This window comes from Eurypyga helias, unplaced genomic scaffold (assembly GCF_000690775.1).
Source record: "Eurypyga helias isolate BGI_N326 unplaced genomic scaffold, ASM69077v1 scaffold3167, whole genome shotgun sequence".
Taxonomy (NCBI): Eukaryota; Metazoa; Chordata; class Aves; order Eurypygiformes; family Eurypygidae; genus Eurypyga; species Eurypyga helias.
In genome coordinates, this window is record NW_010263593.1 from 16,123 (window position 1) to 37,020 (window position 20,898).

At 54.2% G+C, this 20,898-nt stretch overlaps 1 protein-coding gene across 1 annotated transcript in view; it reads right to left on the bottom strand.

The window, feature by feature from the left end:
• Positions 1-9,561: 9,561 nt before the first annotated feature.
• Positions 9,562-20,898, bottom strand: part of GFPT1 (glutamine--fructose-6-phosphate transaminase 1) — a gene marked incomplete at its 5' end in the record, with an annotated part of 16,733 nt that continues 5,396 nt past the window's right edge. The window contains 11 exon segments of the mRNA XM_010156087.1: positions 9,562-9,856; positions 10,639-10,800; positions 11,127-11,294; positions 12,025-12,152; positions 12,409-12,523; positions 14,487-14,644; positions 16,167-16,287; positions 17,150-17,247; positions 17,967-18,062; positions 18,637-18,800; positions 19,959-20,064. Of these exon segments, the coding sequence (XP_010154389.1) occupies positions 9,812-9,856; positions 10,639-10,800; positions 11,127-11,294; positions 12,025-12,152; positions 12,409-12,523; positions 14,487-14,644; positions 16,167-16,287; positions 17,150-17,247; positions 17,967-18,062; positions 18,637-18,800; positions 19,959-20,064 (1,361 nt within the window).

Here is a 20,898-nt window from a genome sequence, read left to right on the forward strand (position 1 = left end):
GCTGACGTTGCCAGCCCCAGAGAAAGTAGCGTGGGGGTTGAAAAACCCCGGAGATAAGGGGATCTGCTTTCTGCGTGGTAATTCTGGGCTAAAACAAAGGAGGACTTTGTGCGTGCAGGATAACAATCCAGACTTGATGGCATTACTCACTGTAACAGATCCTACAGGAAAAACTGGGCATGGTGGTGGGGCTAATCCTTGCTCTCCAGGGATACGGGACGTCGCGCCGCCCCGCTGCCCTCCTGCCCCTCTGTTAGCAACTACAGAGCTAACGCTACCTCCCCGGCACCTTCGGGACCGCGGTGGTTTGCCAATAGCTGTGCTGCCCCAGGGAGGAGGCGGGTGTCTGTGACCCAGAGATTGTGTTTTTGGGATGCTGGGAAACGGTTACTGTCAAAACGGGCTGGGCAGGCTGGAAAATGGGTCATTTGGTGCAAGTCCAAAGGAAAAATGGGTCATTTGGTGCAAGTCCAGCAGGGAAACAGGCCTGGTCTCGTCCGTGGTTCCTCTGTGAAGCCACCTTGCGCCGGGCCTGCGGTAAAGCTGTGGCTCAGAAGAGACCAGGAGTCTGGGGCATGAACTCCCAATGTCGTTTGGGGAAGGCAGGTGCCGGCGGTGTAATTAGCAGCGTCAGCTACGGGTTCTGCCAGGTCGGGTGCTGCTTTGACCTGCCTGTGGGTCACGCAGGAACCTTTGCTTTGGGCTGTTCTACCTGTTTCCACTCTGGGAAGCAGCATCCACCCAGGCTACGTGGTCTTAGGAGCAGCTCCAGTCCTTCCTCTTTTTTTTCCAGCCATAGAATAACGGCAGCTATTTCCTTTTGGAACAGGACTTTACATAGTGCTTTCCATAGTCACTGCAACAGGCAGAAAATGCCAAAGGCTGCAGCATTCCCAGGCTGGTGAGCCCTTGTCCCAGCTGAATGTCTCCCTGCTTGTTCCTACTGATGAGAGAAGTGTTTCTTAGCTGATGTTTCCATGGTGTTAAAGCCCAGGTCTCCCTGCAGTTCTCTTTTTCCTATGCTAACAACCACCCACATCTACTCAAGAACAGTATTTCTCGGAGCTGTGACTGGCATACCTCCCCGTTATCCACCGCCCTGGCTGCTGGCCTGCTACAGACCAGCTGGTTGCATCCAGCTGGTGCATTAAATTGAAGACAGCTACAAATAAATTACTTGCTTTATTGCTTTTCCATGTAGGCATTGGCCGTGATAGCACTTAGAGACGTGGTAGCCCCAGCAGGAGGGGTGAAGTGCTGAGATGCAGAACGCCGTTTGGCGAGGTGCGATGGATGTACAGCGGGAGCAGGTTTGAGCTGTTTCTGTCTCGGCTGGGGCTCTGCTTCCTCTCAGGGGCACCTGATGGTGCACAGAGTGGCTTCGAGTGACAACCACCATCAAATCTGGGTGAGGAAGGGAAAGGACAGATGTCCTTTTCTGGATCCAGCAGTGCCTGGAGAGATGACATCCCTCCTCTGCCTCCTTCCCTGTTATCTAATCTAAACCTCCCTGATTTCAATTTGTACCCATTACCCCTTGTCCTATCACTACAGGCTCCTGTAAAAAGTCCTCTCCCAGCACCCTTGTAGCCCCTTCCGATACTGGAAAGCTGCAATGAGGTCTCCTCGGAGCCTCCTCTTCTCCAGGCTGAACAAGCCCAGTTCTTGCAGCCTTTCATCATAGCAGAGGTGCTCCAGCCCTCTGATCATCTTCGTGCCCTCCTCTGGACTCGCTCCAAGTGGTCAATATCCTTCTGATATTGGGGGTTCCACAGCTGGACGCAGCACTCCAGGTGGGCTCTCACCAGAGCAGAGTACAGGGGCAGAATCCCCTCCCTCGCCCTGCTGGCCACACCTCTCCTGATACAGCCCAGGATACGGTTGGCTTTCTGGGCTGCCAGCGCACACGGCCGGCTCATGTTCAGTTTTTTGTCCAGCAGTACCCCAAGTCCTCTCCTTGGAAGGCATCTCCTTCCCAGCAGTGACTCACTGGCGAGCGCAGCGCTGCCGGAGCGTGCCATCCTCCGCAGGGCTGCGTCCCGTGTCCCGCTCTGCTGGGGATGCGGTGATGCATCCAGACGGAGCTGGCACCCACACGTGCCCTGCTCCTGGGCTCTCATCCAGCGCCACTTCCCTGGGGGCGGAGATGGAAGTGCAAGGAGCAGGGAGGCTTCAGCTGCGTCCCGGGCAGGTTTGCCCTTGGCAGGGGCTGCTCTGGGACAGCCGAGGGGCAGCGTTTGCTGCCACAGGGTAAATTTCCTCTTAATAAGGTCTGTGGGTGCCCAGAACAAGCTGGCTGGGCCTGCTGCGCTGCCGCCCGGCCAGCACGTGGTCCGGAGGTATCCCGGTGGACGGGAGCCCTTGGGAGCCTAATTGGCTCTGAGCTGCGGGGGGGGGAGTGTGAGTGTCTCCAGAGCGTCTGGGCTCACAGCCGCCCCTGGGCTCCCGCGTTAAAGCAGTGCTGCTCCTGCCTGGCCACACACGGGCTACAGCTTGTTTGTTTAAACGTGTTTCCATAGGAATTTGTAAGGACCATGGGAACATATTTTATTTGACCTAAACAATAAAGAATGAGACTGAGGAGGGGGGAAGGAGACCCATCGCGTCTGATTTTTCTCTTAGGCTGAGTAACCTCTTCACCACCGAATGGACCATCTTGGCAAGTCAGCTTGCTTTTTTTCTTTTCCTTTGTTTTTTTCAAATGCCTGGGATGACGTATTCCCATCGGCTGATAAATGCATGGAAAAGGGTCAGAAACGGTCTCTTTGGAAGCACACAGGGCAGCTCTGGGGTCAGCCTTGCAGTAGTTCAGAAACCCCGCTTTTCTATCTGCGCTGGAGCTGAGGAAGCCAGATTGTCCGAGCGGAGGCCAGATTGTCCGGAGGCTGTGCCGCCGGTGGCAGGGAATGCCGGCGGTCTGCAGGGGTCTGCCGGCACATGCCACTGAAGCAGCACCTGAGGGTTTGCCTGCTCACTGCTTCGGGGAAGGACAGCGGCGCTCGCCAGGCTGGGCAGAGCGACGCGGACCCGTGGGGTGCTGCTTGTCCTCTGATGGGAAGATCGGAGCGGCCTCAGGGCCGGCGTGGGCACAGATTGCCCGGACTGTAGCAGAGATGGGAGATGAAGCAGAGCTGGCGCAACGTGTTGCTTGTTGGACCTTCCAGGCTGTAGGAACGGGAAACGTGGGGAGCCAGGAATAGCTGTAATAGCAGCAGGATGCTGGAGGAGCCCAGAGGGGGCGTGGGCAATGGGGAAGGCACAGGGGAACGGGTCAGGATGCTCCACTGAGATGGATTGCCACCCCCAGGCAGCGTTTCTAAGTGTTTCCCGGGAAGGCCCCTCGGTTGTCACTAAAGCTGAGGCCCTTCAATGCTCCTCGTTAGTGCTCTGAACGCCGAGGGGCACTGGGTGATGCTGTGGGGCTCAGTACCCACCACGCGCTCAGTACCCACCGGAGGTCAGGCTGTGCGCTCGGCGACGGCGTGCTGCCCGGCACGCTCAGCGCGTTACTGCTGCTCACGGCACCGGGCAGCGGGGTTACGCACGTCGAGTGCCTTCCCCCCGCCCCCACCCGCTCCCAGTTTGTGTTCTTGGGGAGAAAACAGCTTGTACGGCTTTCGGAGGGGGTGTGGGGCATGGTGGCTCTTCCCAAGCCAAGTCTGAACACCAGCCTGCCCTGCGCAGCGGATCAGGCCAACGTGCATAAAGGCCCCGCCGCTGCCCGGCCTTTCCGTGAAATAGTACCCTGGGAGCGGGGAATTCCAGGCACAACATCCCTGTCTCCGGCCGGCAAAACCGTTGCAGCGTACCGGTTTTCCTTCCAAACTTGCTTGCACCCACAGGGGCTCTGGGGCGAGAAGTCCCTGTAGCGTACCCCATGGACCGCTGCTCACCCCCGAGCATCTCACAGTGACCCGAGAACAGGGTTTCTGGGGGGGCAGGTGGCCTTTCTCCGACTCCAGGCACCACAGGGCTACAGCTGAGCACCACAGCACTGCCAGATGCTTTACGGGGGGCAGCAAACAGCCCCCGGGGTCTTGGCTGCTCACAGCGATCCTGCAAGCAGGGGTGAGCACCGCTGCAGAGCAGAAAAGGTAAATGTAGGTAAATTAACCTTGCGTGAATGTTTACAGCCAGCGGCTTGAGGCTCGGCACCGGAGCTCACGCACTGCGGCAACGCGGGAAGGGTAAACGTCAAGCCGCGGGATGCTCTCGAAGGGCCTGGGAGCGCTCTGGAGCAGACAAGCTATTCCAATTTATTCAAACCAAATGCTTGTGCCCATCTGTGAATCTCGCAGCTTCTGGAGCTCATTTATCTTCAAATGCCACGTTGTACGAGACCAGCTCTCTGCGGGATTGAAGAGTTCCCGTGCAAGGGGCCTGCGGGTCCTTTGCCCCGCGTCTTACTGCTTTCAGTCGGTCAGGATTTAAGGAAACGCTGCTTTCTTCCAACCGGAGCTCAGGACGGACTTGCTAAGGACCCTGGGCGCGTCCCTGGGCGTTGGTCTGCTCGCTGCTGTTGGCTTTAGCTTAAACGAAACGCGCTGAGCGAGGCGTGCGCTTGACGGCCCGGACGGAGACGTGAGCGAAGGCGAGCCCTGGCAGCGTCTGTCGTCACCTGCTCCCACGCAGCTCCCTTGCTCTTCAGCACGTGGCACTTGGGAGGTATTAAAGCAACGGGGGTGCCCCGTGCCTTTCCCGGGGCCGGGGCCGGGGTGCTCCCGGAATCTCCGCCCTGAGCAGCCTCTGGTCTCGGCCTGGGGGTCGGGCAGCCCTGGAGTCACTTCGGGAAGATTCTGCCCACAGCCAACCTGCCGTGCTGACTCACTGCGATATTCCCGTCTCCTGAGCAGCCGGGACCGACGGGTGCGGCGAAAAGAGGGAAAGCCCAGGGCGTTGCGCTGGTCCCCCCGGCTTCGTTTGCCTGCCGTACAAGCGAGAGCCCCAGTTAACTTCCGCCGGCCTGGGCAGCAGGAGTGCCCCGCCTCGCTCCCAGGATCCACATAGGCACCGACTTTCCTTGGGATATACTAAGGGCACGTGTGCAGTCCCGCCGCAGGAAGCCTCCCCGAGCAGCCCCGTCACCTCCCAGCGCCGGTGCTCGCCTGGGAAGGGCGTTTGTGAGAAGAGGAAGCCGGAGCCGCTCGCCTCACGCCCAGGGCAGGAACGCAGTGTGTTTGCTATTCCCCCCCGGAGGTGAAGGTCCCCGAGGAAGTTCATCCACGCACGGCTCTGACTGGGGGAGCGGTGGCATTTCACACCCTCGTTTGTCACGGTGGGGCGCGCTGAGGAAGTTCATCCACGCACGGCTCTGACTGGGGGAGCGGTGGCATTTCACACCCTCGTTTGTCACGGTGGGTCGCGCTGCGTTTTTAGATGTGACCGACCCCGAAGGCCCCAGCGGTCGTCACACCGGAGCTGCGCTGAGTTGTACCACCGTGGGGTTTGCAGAGCAGCCCGGCTCTGCCCGACCCAAACGCATCTCCTCCTCGTCAAAGACACCACGAGCTCCCAAAGCCGTGGAGCGCGAGGGACGCTCGCTACACGTGGGTGACGTACAGACTGCGCCGACCGCGACCTTGTCTCGCCCGGGGACAGAAAAGGGGGAGTTACACCCCTTATTGAGGCGCAGGAGGTAATACCGACTGTCCACCTCGGGGGCAGCGTATGGGGTGGCTTCTTGGGAAAACCACGGTCCAGAAGGAACCGCTGCTTCCTCCCTCGGACACGAAGCCGCCCGGCCGGCCAGGGGAGGGGAGCCCTGCGGTTCCTGCGTCGCACGTGCCGCCCTTAACTCCCACAGGGACTCCTGTTCTCAAACGGATTGAACTCAAGACCAGGAATTCCATTTGGTTAACGTAGGGCACTTGATTTTATTCAAAGGGCGAGATACAAAAGAAGTAAGCAAAAAGACAAAACCCAGACTGTAAAACGCTACAGACGAACGTCGGACGCCTTCTGCCACAGCACACAACAGGAGCAAGAACAGACTGGTCCCCACAACCAAGCCAGCGGGTATGTACAGGCAGAGATCAAGAGGGGACGAAGGGGGGGGCGGCCACTTCAAATGTCTATTTACATGAACCGGGTCAAGGCAGTTTTTCCTGTTATTCAAACCAAACGCTTCTGCGTTTCTTCTTCCGGACGCGGAGGAGGGACCCCGTGCTCTGAGGCACGTTTGGTACATTCAGGTCGGATCTAGAATGAGCCACAGCTAAACTCCGCTGTGCTGCTTCAGGCACCCAAGCTCAGCCCCTCGCTCCCCTCGGCCCTGCTGCTGCCAGGCCCCTGCTCGCAGTGGCGCAGACAGGGCGAGGAAGAGCCCGATTCTGCGCTGTCGCGGTGCCTTTGGATTTCAAACCACAGCTCAAGGAAGCCTACCGCGCCCCGGCTGCTCTGAAGGCTCCCACCGCGGCGCGATCACGCGTCGTGCCTCAGCCACACGCTCCCTCCCACCCGACTGGGAAACGGCCCGCGTGACCCTCGCAGCTGCGCAGCGCGGAGGGGTTGAGACCTCACGGAAGTCACGGGTGTGGAGGCCAGGAGGGTGTTCCCCCGCCAGCGGCACGGAACGACCGTCCAGCCAGCAAGACCGTGCCAGAGAGGAGGCGGCGTGGCCTCCTTGCGAGGACAAGGCTCGGGGCTCTTGGTCACAGTACGCCGGCACACAGCACCTCCTCATCCCAGAAACCCAGCAAAGAACGGGCTGTGGCCTTTCGCCGGCGGGAAGCACCTTTCAGACAGGATGTTCCACGAGCAGCTGCATCTCCTACTGCGTGTGGAATATCCTTACGAGCAGCGTGGAATTCATCTGAGCTGCTGGGCAGAAACTGAGTCTGAAGTTCTCTGGCAACTAAAAACCCCCGAGACCGACGGGCGTGCGCTTCCCTTAAGCCTCTGCAGACGGAGAAGAGTTACCGCAACCCAACTGAATCCGGACCAAAGTACGTGGGAACAGGCAGCTGCTATCCCAAACGGCAACAGCCTTTATCTGTATTGACCTGTGGCTCCGTTTTACTGACAGGGCTACTGAATTGTTGAACACCTCGGCGAGGAAGGAGGGAATTCCACTGGCTCAGTAAGCAAAACATTCATTGGGGAGAGCAGAAGAGTGACTGGCTGTTAATAAATATCACAAGACATTCTAAAAGTTTTCTAGGGGGGAGAGAAACACCGTCTGTCCGTCAGAAAGCAACGCGTCCTGACAGAGTGAGGTAAGGAAAGCCGAGAAGAGTCCTTTATACACTCTCGCTTCACACAGGCACGGCAGTAAGGACAATGGACTCCCGGCCGTGCTCACCAGAGGAATTCCTCCGAGCGAGCGGCTCCACGGCATTCCCGGCACTCAGCATCCCGGTGTCCCACAGCAGCACCACCTTCCAGCAGGCAGTTCTGCGCCCCTGGGGCAGTTTGCTGGCGACACGCAGAACGCCGGGGCGAGTACTACCTCCACGTCTGACAAACGACGGATCTGTCACGAGTTTTAATGCCTTAAGTTACAAAGAATAAGGATTTCTCTATCACAGCATGAAACCAAGCGGCTCCGCAGTATCTGTGCAGTTACACCCGACACGGGAGCATCGGACTTAACATTTCTAACTTAGACTCCCATTCTTTGGTCCTCGTACACAACTTACTTCCATAAATATTTAACAGCCTGCAACATCGAGCTTTTACCAGCTTAAGGGGGATGCCTGACGTCCTGTTTGCCGGCAGACGGGGTCAGCTAGCGAGTCACCTCTACAAGGCCGGGTGAAAGCAATGCCTGCTGCTTCTCTCCCGAGCGGAAGAGGAGGAAAAGGTCTCAAAGCAATTCCCTTGCAGGGCTCTTGGATGCTGGATCCCACGCTGACAAGAACACAGGATGCCACACGGCAAGCTGGGGGGGGACGGGGGGAACCCTGCCTTGGAGTTTCTCTTCCCTTAAGCAAGCTGAGCGGGAGGAGGAAGAGGAGGAGGAGGAACTGTCTTCCAACTGCTAGCAGGGCACACACATTGGTTCTTCCTGAAGGACAAGTCTCTCCAGGCGCAGCAGGGAGTCTGCTGGCCATGTTTAGGAGGTGGCACGGAACTGCTCCGGGTCAGAGTCTCACAGGCAAACGCTGAGTAACTACAACGCACTATCTACTCCTTTGCTATCAGACACTGGCAACACAGAGCCTCTGTAAGCCAACGGCCTGAGTACAGTGTTAACAAACGTCCACGTGTTGCTTTCGAGAAGCTGCTTCCAGGCACGCAGATTTCACTCCCACTGCAGAACTCAGCCTTGGGCTGATGCTGAGGCTGAATAGTTACTGGGCTTGGACAGAGTGCAGAATGCAACAGGCACAAAAACACCTCGGTCTGAGCAGCCCTCTCCCACTGCTCGCGTCACCCCGTGCTGGGAGAACGGGGCTTGAAGGGCAGCGCCCAGTCCCCAAGCACGGCACGTGCCAAGCCACCCTCCGGAGCCGTAAGGGACCCGCAATGCTCCCCAGCACCGGGCAGGCACCGCTGCACGCCCTGTAGCGTGTTTTTATGCTGTGTGGGGACAGCTAATTCAACACCCATCCAGCTGGCAGGAAATTCACCTTTTTGGATGAGGAAAAACGTAACTAACTGCCCGCTAACGACTCTGAAGGAGTCGGCGTCAAGCCCTGAAGGCGTATGTCCTGTCCACTTTCCCACGCTCTGCAAGCTTGTTATAAACTATGACCAAGGTACCTATTTCTGCTGTGTTTATCCAGCCCTTTTCAGCCCCTCCAATTACACACCAGCTGAATGGGACGCACGAACTGCTCCTCAATAACCCAGCGCCTACGCAGGGACCTTGGCGAACGCAGCGAGCTGCAGGAAGGGAGCGTCAGCGCCGTTGAGATACACGGCAGAACCTTTCTTCTGCACGTTCAGACGAGCAAGCGACCTGCCGCAGCACAGAGCCGGTTGTTGGGACGTGATCCTAGTGCCACAGTGCTCAGTCCAGGGGGGAAAAACCCTCAACTCAGGAAGACATCTGCTTGTAGAAGCCCCCCCCCAACAGCAGCAACACCAGAACACCAGCACGAGCCGGGCACGGTCCACGTTCCTCCCTTCCCCGCTCCGGTGAGTGTCCGTAGCGTCAGACACTGCTCCCACGGACACCCGGCAGCGCCAGTTCCACCGTCTGCGTGGGCACAGCTACGCTGGTGTCACACAGTGCGTCGTGGCCACCGAGCCGGGGAGATTGTCACTTGCTAGGTATTTGGCATAGACAAAATCCACCCAAAGCAACACTGGTTTCTTGGCACGTTTACCAGGTGCCTGAAATCTAGGAGGTGGGGACGGGTGGGCTGGATTCCCTTTTGGACATGAGGCAGAAATTGACCCCAAATGCTTGTTTACAGCTTCGTACACTGTTAAAATATCTGAACAAGCGCGACCAGCAACAGCTCCTGTTCCAGGTGTATATTCTGGTGTCCTGCTTCACTGCCCGAGAGCACGACAGGTAACTCATTCAATGGTTGCTCATCAACGTCGGGAATGAGCCACACCGGGTAAGACACACCACCTTTACGTGGAGGGCCCCTTACCTAGAAGGCTCGGTAATCCTTAAAGAAAACCATTTAACATCTTTCATGGAATAGGTCTAGTGTTCAAAAAAACCCAAAGCTACCGACATAGCACGTGGAATCAACTGGACAATCACTAATGTAACGGAATTACGCTGATCTTGTACACAAACAATGATTTACCAAAATAAGATTTACCTAGGGGACTTTAAAATCGAATTATTTTGGTACCAAAAAAAGTCTTTCATTGAATCCCCCTTTGCCCCTATGATTCAGATGATCTTTCACTCTACAGTTACGGACTTGGCCAGATTTCTTGGAAAATCAACCTGCAGAGAGGGAGGAGAAAGAACATGCTTGTGAGTATTTACACACTTGGTTTGTGTATAACTTCGTAATGCATGGAATGCTTGTTCTGCACCTCAGCTGAAAACGACTGAATCAGACTCATGGAATGGTTTGGGTTGGAACGGACCTTAAAGACCATCCAGTCCCATCCCCTGCCATGGGCAGGGACACCTTCCACTAGACCAGGTTGCTCCAAGCCTCATCCAGCCTGGCCTTGGACACTTCCAGGGATGGGGCATCCACAGCTTCCCTGGGCAACCTGTAATGTACTGGATGCATTTTTGTGTTAATTTAGGATAATCGGTGCAGAAAAAAATCCCTAAATCTCAAAAGCTACGACTCCACTGGCAAGAACTAAGGAGTTAGTGCATTAGTGTAGGTGGTGGCAGTGCTCAAATGTGGAAATGCAGAGGCCAGTGTCTGTATCAAGACCAACTCACACAAACGGACTCTGTCTGTCAGACATCCTCCTGCGGGTCGTTCCCTTCCTTCCAGCTTCCTGCCAGCCTCCAGTAGCCATACGCTCATACCAGAAAACAGACCCGTCTCCGAACTCAAGCTGCACAAGACTCGGCCGAGCATCCTAGCCTGCCTGCGAGTTCCGCTCAGGAGAAGCTTCTGCCATTGCCAGCTTCCCCATTTAACCTGGGCGCTCCCGTCGCTCAAGCAACTCTGCAGACAGCCCCCAGACCGCCAGCAACATGCAACGCACCTCCCCCAGAGAGCACACCCAGGTGCCGAGGGGAAGGAATACCGTACTCACGTCATATCCTCTGAGAACTGCAAGATGGAAAGCCAGGAGCTGGAGAGGGATAACGCTCAGGATCCCCTGCAGACAGTCCACCGAATGGGGAACTTTGATCGTTCTTTTATTGTTCTTAATTGTCTCGATGTCCTCCTTGTCACAGATGACGACGGGTCGCCCCTGCACCAGAGGGAAACACTCAACAACAACAGGTCTGGAAGGTTCTTTTCTCACTTCTCTTCAGAGCGCCAGCAGCAAGAGCTTTTTACTGAATTCAGAAGAAAACGGCTTAGCATCCACGGGCAGCCTGAGCGCGCGCCGAGGAGTGAACATACCGCACGAGGCCGCTGCGCTCTGCCGCAAACATCGCGCTCGAAACGCCCAGGTTACCGACAGGAGCTGCATTTCAGGCAGCGACAGTAAAGCAAACGGTTTGGGTGCCCCGTAAACTGCTTCCATGTTCAAACAACGTTCCTGGTGCTCTGTAAGCCTGCTCGGGTACCCACCTGCCGCGCGATGACCTGCTGGAGCGCGTTCTGGCACTTGGCGTAGGTGTGGTCTCTCATGATGATCATGATAACGGGCATGAGTTTGTCTACCAGGGCGAGAGGGCCGTGCTTCAGCTCACCCGCCAGAATCCCCTCGGAGTGCATGTAGGTAATTTCTTTGATTTTCTAGATGGGGAAGAAAATCGTTCATGAAGCTCTGGGCAAAGCTCTAACTTGTATTTAAACCACCCCTGTGGCTTTTTCCACTTTCTTTAACTCTGTAAAAATGTGTCCTGGCTCTCCTCAGACCCACTGCGACTCCAGCCAGCTGGAAAACCCAGGCGGGAGCAGTGCACCCAGGCGGAGTTGCCTGCAGGCCATCAACACTTGCACTTCTAACACCACAGGCCTGACGATCTGCCGTCAGCCAACATGTCAATTGCCACAGGCTCGAAACGGGCCAGCAAACGCAAAGAGGATGCGTTTGGTGGCAGTGGGTGACAGTGCTTCGAACAACAGGCATCTCCTCGAAGGTGGAAACGGCAGTAGGAAGGTTTCAGAAGGCATGTGCTCAGTTCTGGATGCTGAGCATCCCTAGAAATGCCACCCAAAAGTTCAAAGAATGAGCTCTCATCAGGGTGCCCAGTCTGTGCCAGTAAAGCGTTCCCGCTCTGAATGGGGAAACACACCCTTCAACCACCGCAGCCCGCGGCCGGTGTGTGACTCGGGTCTCCTCAAGGTGAAGCCTCACCGGTGTCAGGTGAGCCGTAGCTGTTTGCCCCAGGATGGCAGCCAGCACGCCGCAGCCCTTAGCTGCTTTTACAACGACTTGCAGCCACCCGCCGCTTCCTGTGCTACAGCCTGAAGCCCATAGCTAAGTGTGTTCGAAGCAGCCTGGAACAAAGACGTCTCTTACCAGAGCTCCCTCAAGACACGTGGCATAATGGTAGCCACGTCCCATGATGAGAACAGACTTCTGATGGTACAGCTCTGTGGCCAGCTTCTGGATCTCATCATCCATGCTCAGCACTTCTTTAATCAAGTCTAGAAGGAAAGAGAAGAATTCCAGTTGGGTGAAGTTACACGCCCGCGCGTCCCCAGCTACACACACACCGGTGAGTGACTTCCACGAAACCGGTGTCCATATGTTTTGGCCCTGCAACTCAGGGTCTGAAGCCATCACAGACAACACAGCAGAATGAGTTACTGCCGAGCCCACGTGGCTCAGGTCCCGTCCCCTCGTTTGGGAGTGCTGATGGATTTCACCCGGCAAGCCGCAATAAACGCAGCAGTTTCCTACCTGGCAGTCCCTTCAGACCACGCATGATCTCCTTGCGCCTTTCCTGCATAGAAATTCTGTCATCGCACATCATCAGAGCGAACATCACCAACGAGACAAACTGGCTGGTGTAGGCCTAACGAGGGGGAGGAGAGAAAACACATAAGGCGCTAACCAAACGTTGTCAGCCGCTACGTAAACCCCATGGACTAGCTGCTGGCTATTCCTAACGTGGAACCAAATGGCAGCTTCCATTCCCATCAGGCAGCAAAGATGAACATGAAATGCACAGGGCAGATCTCAAACGGAGGCACCATCTCCCTCTACTCCGAGGGATTAAGATATGACAAGCAAAAGGAATGTTTCTAAGCCTTCTCTTGTTCAGCCTGGAGAAGGGAAGGCTCCAGGGAGACCTTATAGCACCTTCCAGTGCCTGAAGGGGCTACAAGGAAGCTGGGGGGGGGACTTTTTACAAGGGCCTTTAGGGACAGGACAAGGGGTAACGGGTTTAAACTGAAAGTGGGGAGGTTTAGATTGGATATCTGGAAGAAGTTCTTCCTGGAGAGGGTGGGGAGGCACTGGGACAGGTTGCCCAGAGAAGCTGTGGATGCCCCATCCCTGGAAGTGCCCAAGGCCAGGCTGGATGAGGCTTGGAGCAACCTGGTCTAGTGGAAGGTGTCCCTGCCCATGGCAGGGGGGTTGGACCTAGATGATCTTTAAGGTCCCTTCCCACCCAAACCATTCTGTGATTCTATGACAAGACTCCCTGGTGACTCCTAAACCCTCTCATGCGACCACACCCGAGTCCTTTACTGCAGCGAATGCTGTGAACACCGAGGACAGGGAGCCCCGTGGACTGGGGATGAGCCCATCACCACCATCTGGCCATTGCACCAGTGAGCTGAAACTTTCTTGGACCACATTCAAGGAACTCAAAGGCAGGTGAAAAGGTGATTTCCCACCCCACTCCTCCAAGAGTGGGTTCTGTCCCTTCCTAAACAGTGACCAACCACACTTTGGTGTTGCTGCACTGGAGAGGACTGGAACAGCTCTGAAGGAATCCAGAAAAGCTGCCGTGACGCCAACCTGCAGAGCCTGATGGGGAATGTGATCGACTTCGTCCTGGCGCAGTTGGAGGTTGCACAGCACCGCACAGCCAGGCTAACCACGCTCAGGTTGTGTATAATCTGTTCTCAGAACAAAGTTCTGGACAACCTTAGGGCGGAATCTTTCCAAGTTCACATTTCATACACGCACGAGGAGGTAACTCCCCACATCACCAGACAGAAAATGCCATTTTCCGTTATCGCCAAACTGTACTGTTGGCCATGTGAAAACAACCCAGGGACAAACAACTCCTTCAAGAGTTTCTTGTAAGAGACTCATGAATTTTCCATGATCAAATTCCCCAGTGAACTGTTAAACTCAAATGTGGTTTTTGGCTGAATTTATGTAACAGATTGACATCATCTCGCCTCTAAATATAACTAAATCAAAGCAGATTTCACCGTGCAGAAGCACTTCATCTAAATGAAACACAGCAAATTGAGTTATTTTATGCTGTAACGTGCATAGCCAGATGCATCAACCACTGAATAATTCTGCTGGGTGGACAGACACTGGCTTGCTGTGAAAGACCACTCCCCATCTGCCAGAAGTATAGTCTGAACAGCACGCTTACGCGCTGTCGGACTTCCCGTGATCTGGTCTTTTAATCTCCTTTTTCATCTTTAAACCTCAGTTTAAAACTGCACCTTGAGATAAATGATGGCAAAGAAAAGAGAATTCTTGCCTCTGAAGAATTCTGCCCACTGAGACCCCTTTGTTTTCCACGTTTAATATTGCTTCCTTATGTGTCATTTTGCAAACAAGTTTTAAACAGCCTTTTGCAAGACACAAGAAAAAGAAAATTAAGAGTGTTAATTAACTGGGCACATGGTCATTAACTACACGGTCATCAACAGCAACCGGTAAAACAGGAACAGAATGCATTTAAGAGAGGACCCATGCTACAGAAGCACCCTCAGTGAGAGTTTTAGCAGTAGGAGTAATAATAATTAATAATAATAATGAGGGAGGTCTATCAACTTGCTACTTACCTTGGTACTGGCGACCCCGATCTCTGGCCCCGCATTGATATGGACTCCGCAGTCTGTCTCCCGTGATATGGAGCTGCCAACCGTGTTCGTTATGCCGACGGTTAAGGCTCCTCTCTCCTTGCAGTACCGAAGGCCCATCAGAGTATCTGCTGTCTCACCTGAAACGGCAGGCATTGACAACTCGGTGTCAGATGCAGCAGAGGTAAAGCTGCAGTCATTTCCCTAACAGAACCTAGAGGTTTGTCTTTGCCTAAAAGTCCAAGGAGTCGTTAGTTGTTTCAGCCCCCGCAGGCTGCGTTTTAACCCTAAAAAGGCGACTGTGAACTCTAGAAAACACAAAACCCAAGAACAGTACTTGGTGTACGGGAAAGTCAGCGTTCTGCTCTGATTAAAAAAAAGGCAGTTCAAGTGTCACTTCTTTAACAGAAGAGAACTTTCTTCCTTTTCCTGGTCAATAAAACGAGTTGGGGTGAAAACCCGTAGCAGGGACACCTGGGGAGCAGCCAGCCGCCGTGCAGACCGGACGCGGCGGTACAGTCCCACCGCTGAAATCCACAGAGTTGGTTGCTGAGGGCACCCACCAACACCACGAGCGCTTGTGAAATCCGGTACCAGAGAGGTTACGTCTAAACCGAACTGTCCCCGCTCCGAACCGCGCCGTGCAAACACGACCTGGCTCAGATCGGACTTCGCCTAACGCCCTGCTTCACAAGCAGCAGGAAAACCTGGCAGCGATGCTCCCAGCAGTGCAGTTTGTGCGCTGAGCTCCAGGGCTGGGTCTGGAAACAGAGGCGCTGGAAACAGAGGCTGCCGTGTATTCCACCCAGTGTTTCCCGCTTGCTTTTGCCGTGCCCCGGGTCAACTGAGGCCGGAGGGTCTGCACCCCCAGCCGCGCTCCGGGTCAACCAGGATGGGACGTTTTATAAAGGGAAGAAGCAACATCTGCACGTGGGTTCCAAAAACCAAGGGAAAACACCACGGTTTACATGAGCCCCCTACAAAGGGAGAGTATTTGGAATTACCTGATACTGAGAAAAGGTTGCAACTAAGAGTAGTTTAACCTATGGAGTAACTACTAGTTTTAGTATCAAAGCCGAAGATCAGTTATGAAAATCTACAACGGTAAATGCAACTAAAGGGAGAAATCTTTAATTCTGTATTGCAGCCGTCCTTCAAAATACGCTGAATGCGACATACATCCCTTTTTTTAACGCTTAAGTGCATCATTATCTCCCATTCCATTGCCAGGTGGTTGTAGTTGTTGGTACTTGCATGTAAGAGTGTCATTGCTGTTCGGGATCTGCTCCTGCACAGAGCTCAGCAGCTGGCGGCACCTGACGAGAGAACTGGAACCACTCAAACCCACTCTCGAGCTGCCTTTACCCAGAGCCCAGCAGCATTTTCTTACTTTGCAGACTGATGGAATATGTCCTCCCAGAGCAGGAAACAAACCTGTTGTTACCACGTGTAAAACTCAGCTGACACAATCCCGCACCAGCACACGGACGGGAGAACCGCTCCGTTTTTCCCATCCCTAGTTACGGGGGAGCCAATTTCCTCCTCGTCTACCACGTGCAGTCCTTCGGGCAGGCGCCGGGATCTGGCCCTGCGGCCTTTTGCCTCCCAAACGAGCGCTTACAGGAAAGATGGGAGGGAGTGGGTGGTGAAGCGAGACCGTACCTGACTGGCTGATGAAAAAGCAAACATCGTCTCTGAAGACGGGGGTGTTCCTGTCCAAGAAGTCGCTGGCTAGTTCAACCATAACAGGTAATTCAGTCAGTTCTTCCAGAACCTGACGGGTCTGGTAAAAGGAGATGTCAGAAAGTAGCGTATTACGTCGCATTTAAAAAAAACCTAAGGGTTTGGAGTACAAAAACGCCTTCTGGTTGCCACATGCTGCAAAATATTACTGTCAAAACACCATGTGAAAATTGGTGCTGGGTTATATTTTAATTACTCCATAAACCCACACTCTAGTCGTGCAACTGCCCCTGTGAAAAGCTACCCTGCTTCTGGCTCCACGAGGGCCTGTGAGGCCAACTCCCCGGCACACACGGACTGTACGTATACGTAATATGGGTGTCCGTCTGTCAGGCTGTAACTCCTCGTACTGTCGAGCTCAGAGTCCACCACCTGTACCCAGGCCAAGCTGGAAACTTGTTTTGGCTACTCACTGGACTCCCGTTCACATTACCCCCCAGGGCTGGCCAAGAGGAACACAGACCTTCTTTGCTGGTCCTTGTCAGTCGGAGAACATAGCGGTGTTTGCAGCACTGCTGAGCGACTCCTCTGCGACCTGGCAGAGTACTTTTAATTGCAACACCACGGGCTGCCAAGCTACGATCTAAAAACGTTTCCTCTGCAGCCACCGCGTTTTAACCATCGATTAGCCAGAAGCCTTTAACCGACGCTCAACAGCGATTCCGTAGCTGTGACAGTCACGGGCAATGTTCTCGTAATATTCGAGTTCTACAGCTTCTACTTCCCGCTGGTGTGGCTGGTGAACTGAAAAGTCTGGTGTGTGCAGCTGTCAAGAGGGGCCGGCTGATCAGCATGCACTCGCTCCACCTTAAATCAATCCCTAACCTGCTCGGCACACGCGACACTCTGCCCGCACTTGGATTCGAGAACTGTTCACAAACAGATCGAGACTGGCCACTTACTGCAACTCCAGCGTGGTAACTCGTCCCACAAGCGATAAGGATTAAACGACGACACCTCTGAATCTCCTTGATGTGATCCTTCAACCCACCGAGATTTACTGAAAGCGAGATGCAGAGAGGAAAATTAGGCTGGCCAAGCAGCAGAAACCCTCAAGATCAGGGTGCTAACGCACAGTGTGTTACCGTCTCACACCTCTGCCATGGGGACAGACTGAGAGAGTTGGGCTTGTTCAGCCTGGAGAAGAGGAGGCTCCCGGGAGACCTTATAGCACCTTCCAGTCCCTGAAGGGGCTACAAGGAAGCTGGGGGGGGCTTTTTACAAGGGCCTGTAGTGACAGGACAAGGGGTAATGGGTTTAAATTGAAAGTGGGGAGGTTTAGATTAGGTATCAGGAAGGAATTCTTCCCGCAGAGGGTGGGGAGGCACTGGGACAGGTTGCCCAGAGAAGCTGTGGATGCCCTATGCCTGGAAGTGTCCAAGGCCAGGCTGGATGAGGCTTGGAGCAACCTGGTCTAGTGGAAGGTGTCCCTGCCCATGGCAGGGGGGTTGGAACTAGATGATCTTCAAGGTCCCTTCCAACCCAAACCAGTCTGTGATTCTATGATCTCCACCAACCACTCCACAAAAACCCATCACAGAATGCCATCTTGCCACCAGCACATGTAACTCTGGAAGCGCTCCCTGCGAGACACGCGTATCATCTTACACCAGCGTGTTTTAATCTCCCATGTCATCACCTCCTTCCTCCTCTATAACTGCTGCGAATAACTACCAGATCCTGAGCTGTCAAGAATGAAGGAGGCGCAATCTCAATTACCGGTGTAGTCATCAAAGTTGACCCTTCCTCTCATCGTATTCACGACAGACTCTGGCTGTTCAAAAATCTCCTTCTGCATAAATGAGCTGAAGTTACCTATAAAACAAGGAAGAAACCAAACAAATGAGAACACTTTAAAACTACGGCCTGGTGATTTACATTTTTTCTCTGCACACAGGAAAAGCTGGGTCCGGAGGCACTAACAGGCTGGTTACCAGGCAGAGGTTCTTAAGTGAGACTTCTTTTTCTGCCGAAGCATCAGCTCATCGTGAGTGCTAGATTCAAGTTCCTAGAACATGTCCATGAAGGGTCAGAGCCGGGATGGCAAACCTGCTCGGGATCCAGCTTGGGAAGAATGGATGCCTCCAAGCAGGAGGCAAATCCTCAGCCCCACAGCTCTCCTCACTACCTCAGCCCCACAGCTCTCCTCATTACGGTGTTTGCAGCCAGAGGGAAAGTCCCATCAGAGGTCAGGACAACTCTTTCCACCATGAGGGCAGTAAAGCAGGTGCTCAGACAAGCGGAGGGATTTCAGAGAACCTCCAACCTCGACCTACCAAGGTCCTTTAACACTCTGATCTGGGACTGGACCAGAGGTCTTTTTCACCTGACTGATTCTGTCCTCCAGGCAGGACCTGTGCATCTACCCAAGTGACATCCAAGAGTTTACCCTTCATAATCTGCTGAAGTTCCATCTGCAGCGTTTGGACGGCGCGTCCAGGGTGATCGCCCGCTGTGCGTTTAATCCGGTGGATGGAAAGACGCCCGTCGACCACAGCTGCTACGTCGTCATCTTCAAGGAAAATCACCCTGTTGGTGTGCTCGATGACAGCGCTGTAAAACACACGCCATTCACCACAAGACATTCTTCTTCACAGAAAGAGGGCTACAGCCCCATTTACATACAGCTTTTGAGGCAAGAGTTACTCACTTCAATGGAATCTCTTTTAAAGTAAGAGGAGTGCTGTAGAACACATTTCCAATGTAACTGGATTTTTTCCACCTAACTCATGATTAATTTCAGTGCCTGCTTTAAGCAGAAACCAAGAATCCCTCAGACAAGGCAGCATGTGCAGCAACGGGACCTAACCGTCAGGAGGACAGCAATCTGCCCTGGCACACAGGGTGCTCAACTGTTGGTGCAGATTCCTTTCTTGGTTTTTCCAGGGATAAGCCACAGTGTCCCCTCACATCTCATTTTCCCATCTGTAAAACCAGGGACCTGCTGAAGTACTACGAGATCTCCTAGATGCGCTCCAAAAATTAGGTACTATTGGATACTGCCCACGGTTTGCTTGGGGAGTGTCAATCTTGGAGCTACCAGTGGGCTTTAACATCTTTGACCGGGTTTTAGTCTGGACTCGCTGAGCTGAGCAAGGCAAGAGGTACTGAAATACATCAGCTCCCCATTTCAGTCGCTTTGGGCAAGTCACTGAAAAGCTCTCTAAGGTCCAAACACCTCAGGGTGTCCTGAGACTCTCCAAAACGCTGTGTGGAGAAGAGCTGCACAAGTCAACCACTGCATTTCTGGAACAAGTATTCATTTCCCTAATACAGAGGAAACGAAAAGCTCTTGGAAAGGCTGCTGTCAGGTTACACCTTCCCTCCCTGCGCTGGGATTAAAATAACTCTGATGATAAAGGAATTGCCTGTGTGCAGAGGTCCCTGATCAACACAATTCTCCTGATAATTAGCATCTGCCCTGTTAATTTAAGGCGGGGCTCTCAGGTTTTCTATCACTCACCTCTGGAATCTTATCGACAGCTGTGCTCCAAGGAGGGTAACAGCACAAAGCCAGAGTTTGTTTCTTTAACAGAAACTCCCGTCTAAGCCACCTCCAGCTCTTTCAGGGCCGCAGGAGGCAACTAGTTAATGTTGTAATGTAACGACCATGCATCCAGCATCTACTGTCACCCAGAGCCCCCCACCTCTTGTCCACGACCTCCGCGTCAAGGGGCATCTGGAGGTTTTAGGTAAGCCATGAACCGTTACCTGGCGTCAGAAGCAAAGTAGTACTCCACAGCTTTCTCCTCAACGGGGAAGAGGCAGGTGGTACTGTCAACACGAGACAGGTTGCAACTCCCCTTCTTGTCTTTCCCTAAAAGAGACGAGGATCAGACACGGCACGGACGGACAAATCCGGGCGCAGCTGCAACGTCAGCCCCAGGGCTCGGCACCACCGCGAAGCAGCGTTTTCACCGCCCTCGAGGTCCCAGGAGAAGGAGGGTGGCCGTGCCCTTTCTCAGTTTGCTCGCGAGGTTTGCACGTGCTTTGGAGTGAAGTCTGCAAGCGGAACATTGGCGCAGAGTTTTAAGTGTAGAGGAAAACACCAGTAAAACTTCAAGGGAAAGTTTACGCGTGGCTCCACTCGCAGATCTCTCTACGAGCAGCCACATTCACCTCTATTTTCCTGGTTGAACCGGCCCCGTTTACCATTCTGAGTTTCTCCTGCTTCACCAACTTCCCCAAGGCCTTCAGGAATGGAGCAGGACTGCTCGCTCTGCCCAATTATTCTCAGCACCAGGCAAATCCTTTCGGAGCTGCCACCTGCACAACCACGCCGTTTCACTGCGCCGGCAGGTGTAACCCCAACCCGGTTCTGCCTGCCCGAGCCACGCGTTCGAACGCGGAGCAGGAAACCCGGGCTTGGGCTCTTGGCGTTGTTCCTGAGCGACCAAATACAGCCACCGCACCCCAAGCCGGCACTTGTACAGCCGGTAAGCGGCTGTGAGTCTATGGAAGGGGGTGCCCAGGTCCCCCCTGGAGGACACAGCTGAGATCAACCTCTGAAAAACTTGAACTAAAGCCTTTAGAGTGGTGCAGCGTTTCACCGGGGCCCCTTTCTGACGTGCTCTGGCGACTCCCAACATTCCCTAATCCTCCGCCTCCTCTTTAACTGCAGAAAAGAGTTCTCGGTGGCGAAGCTCAGCAG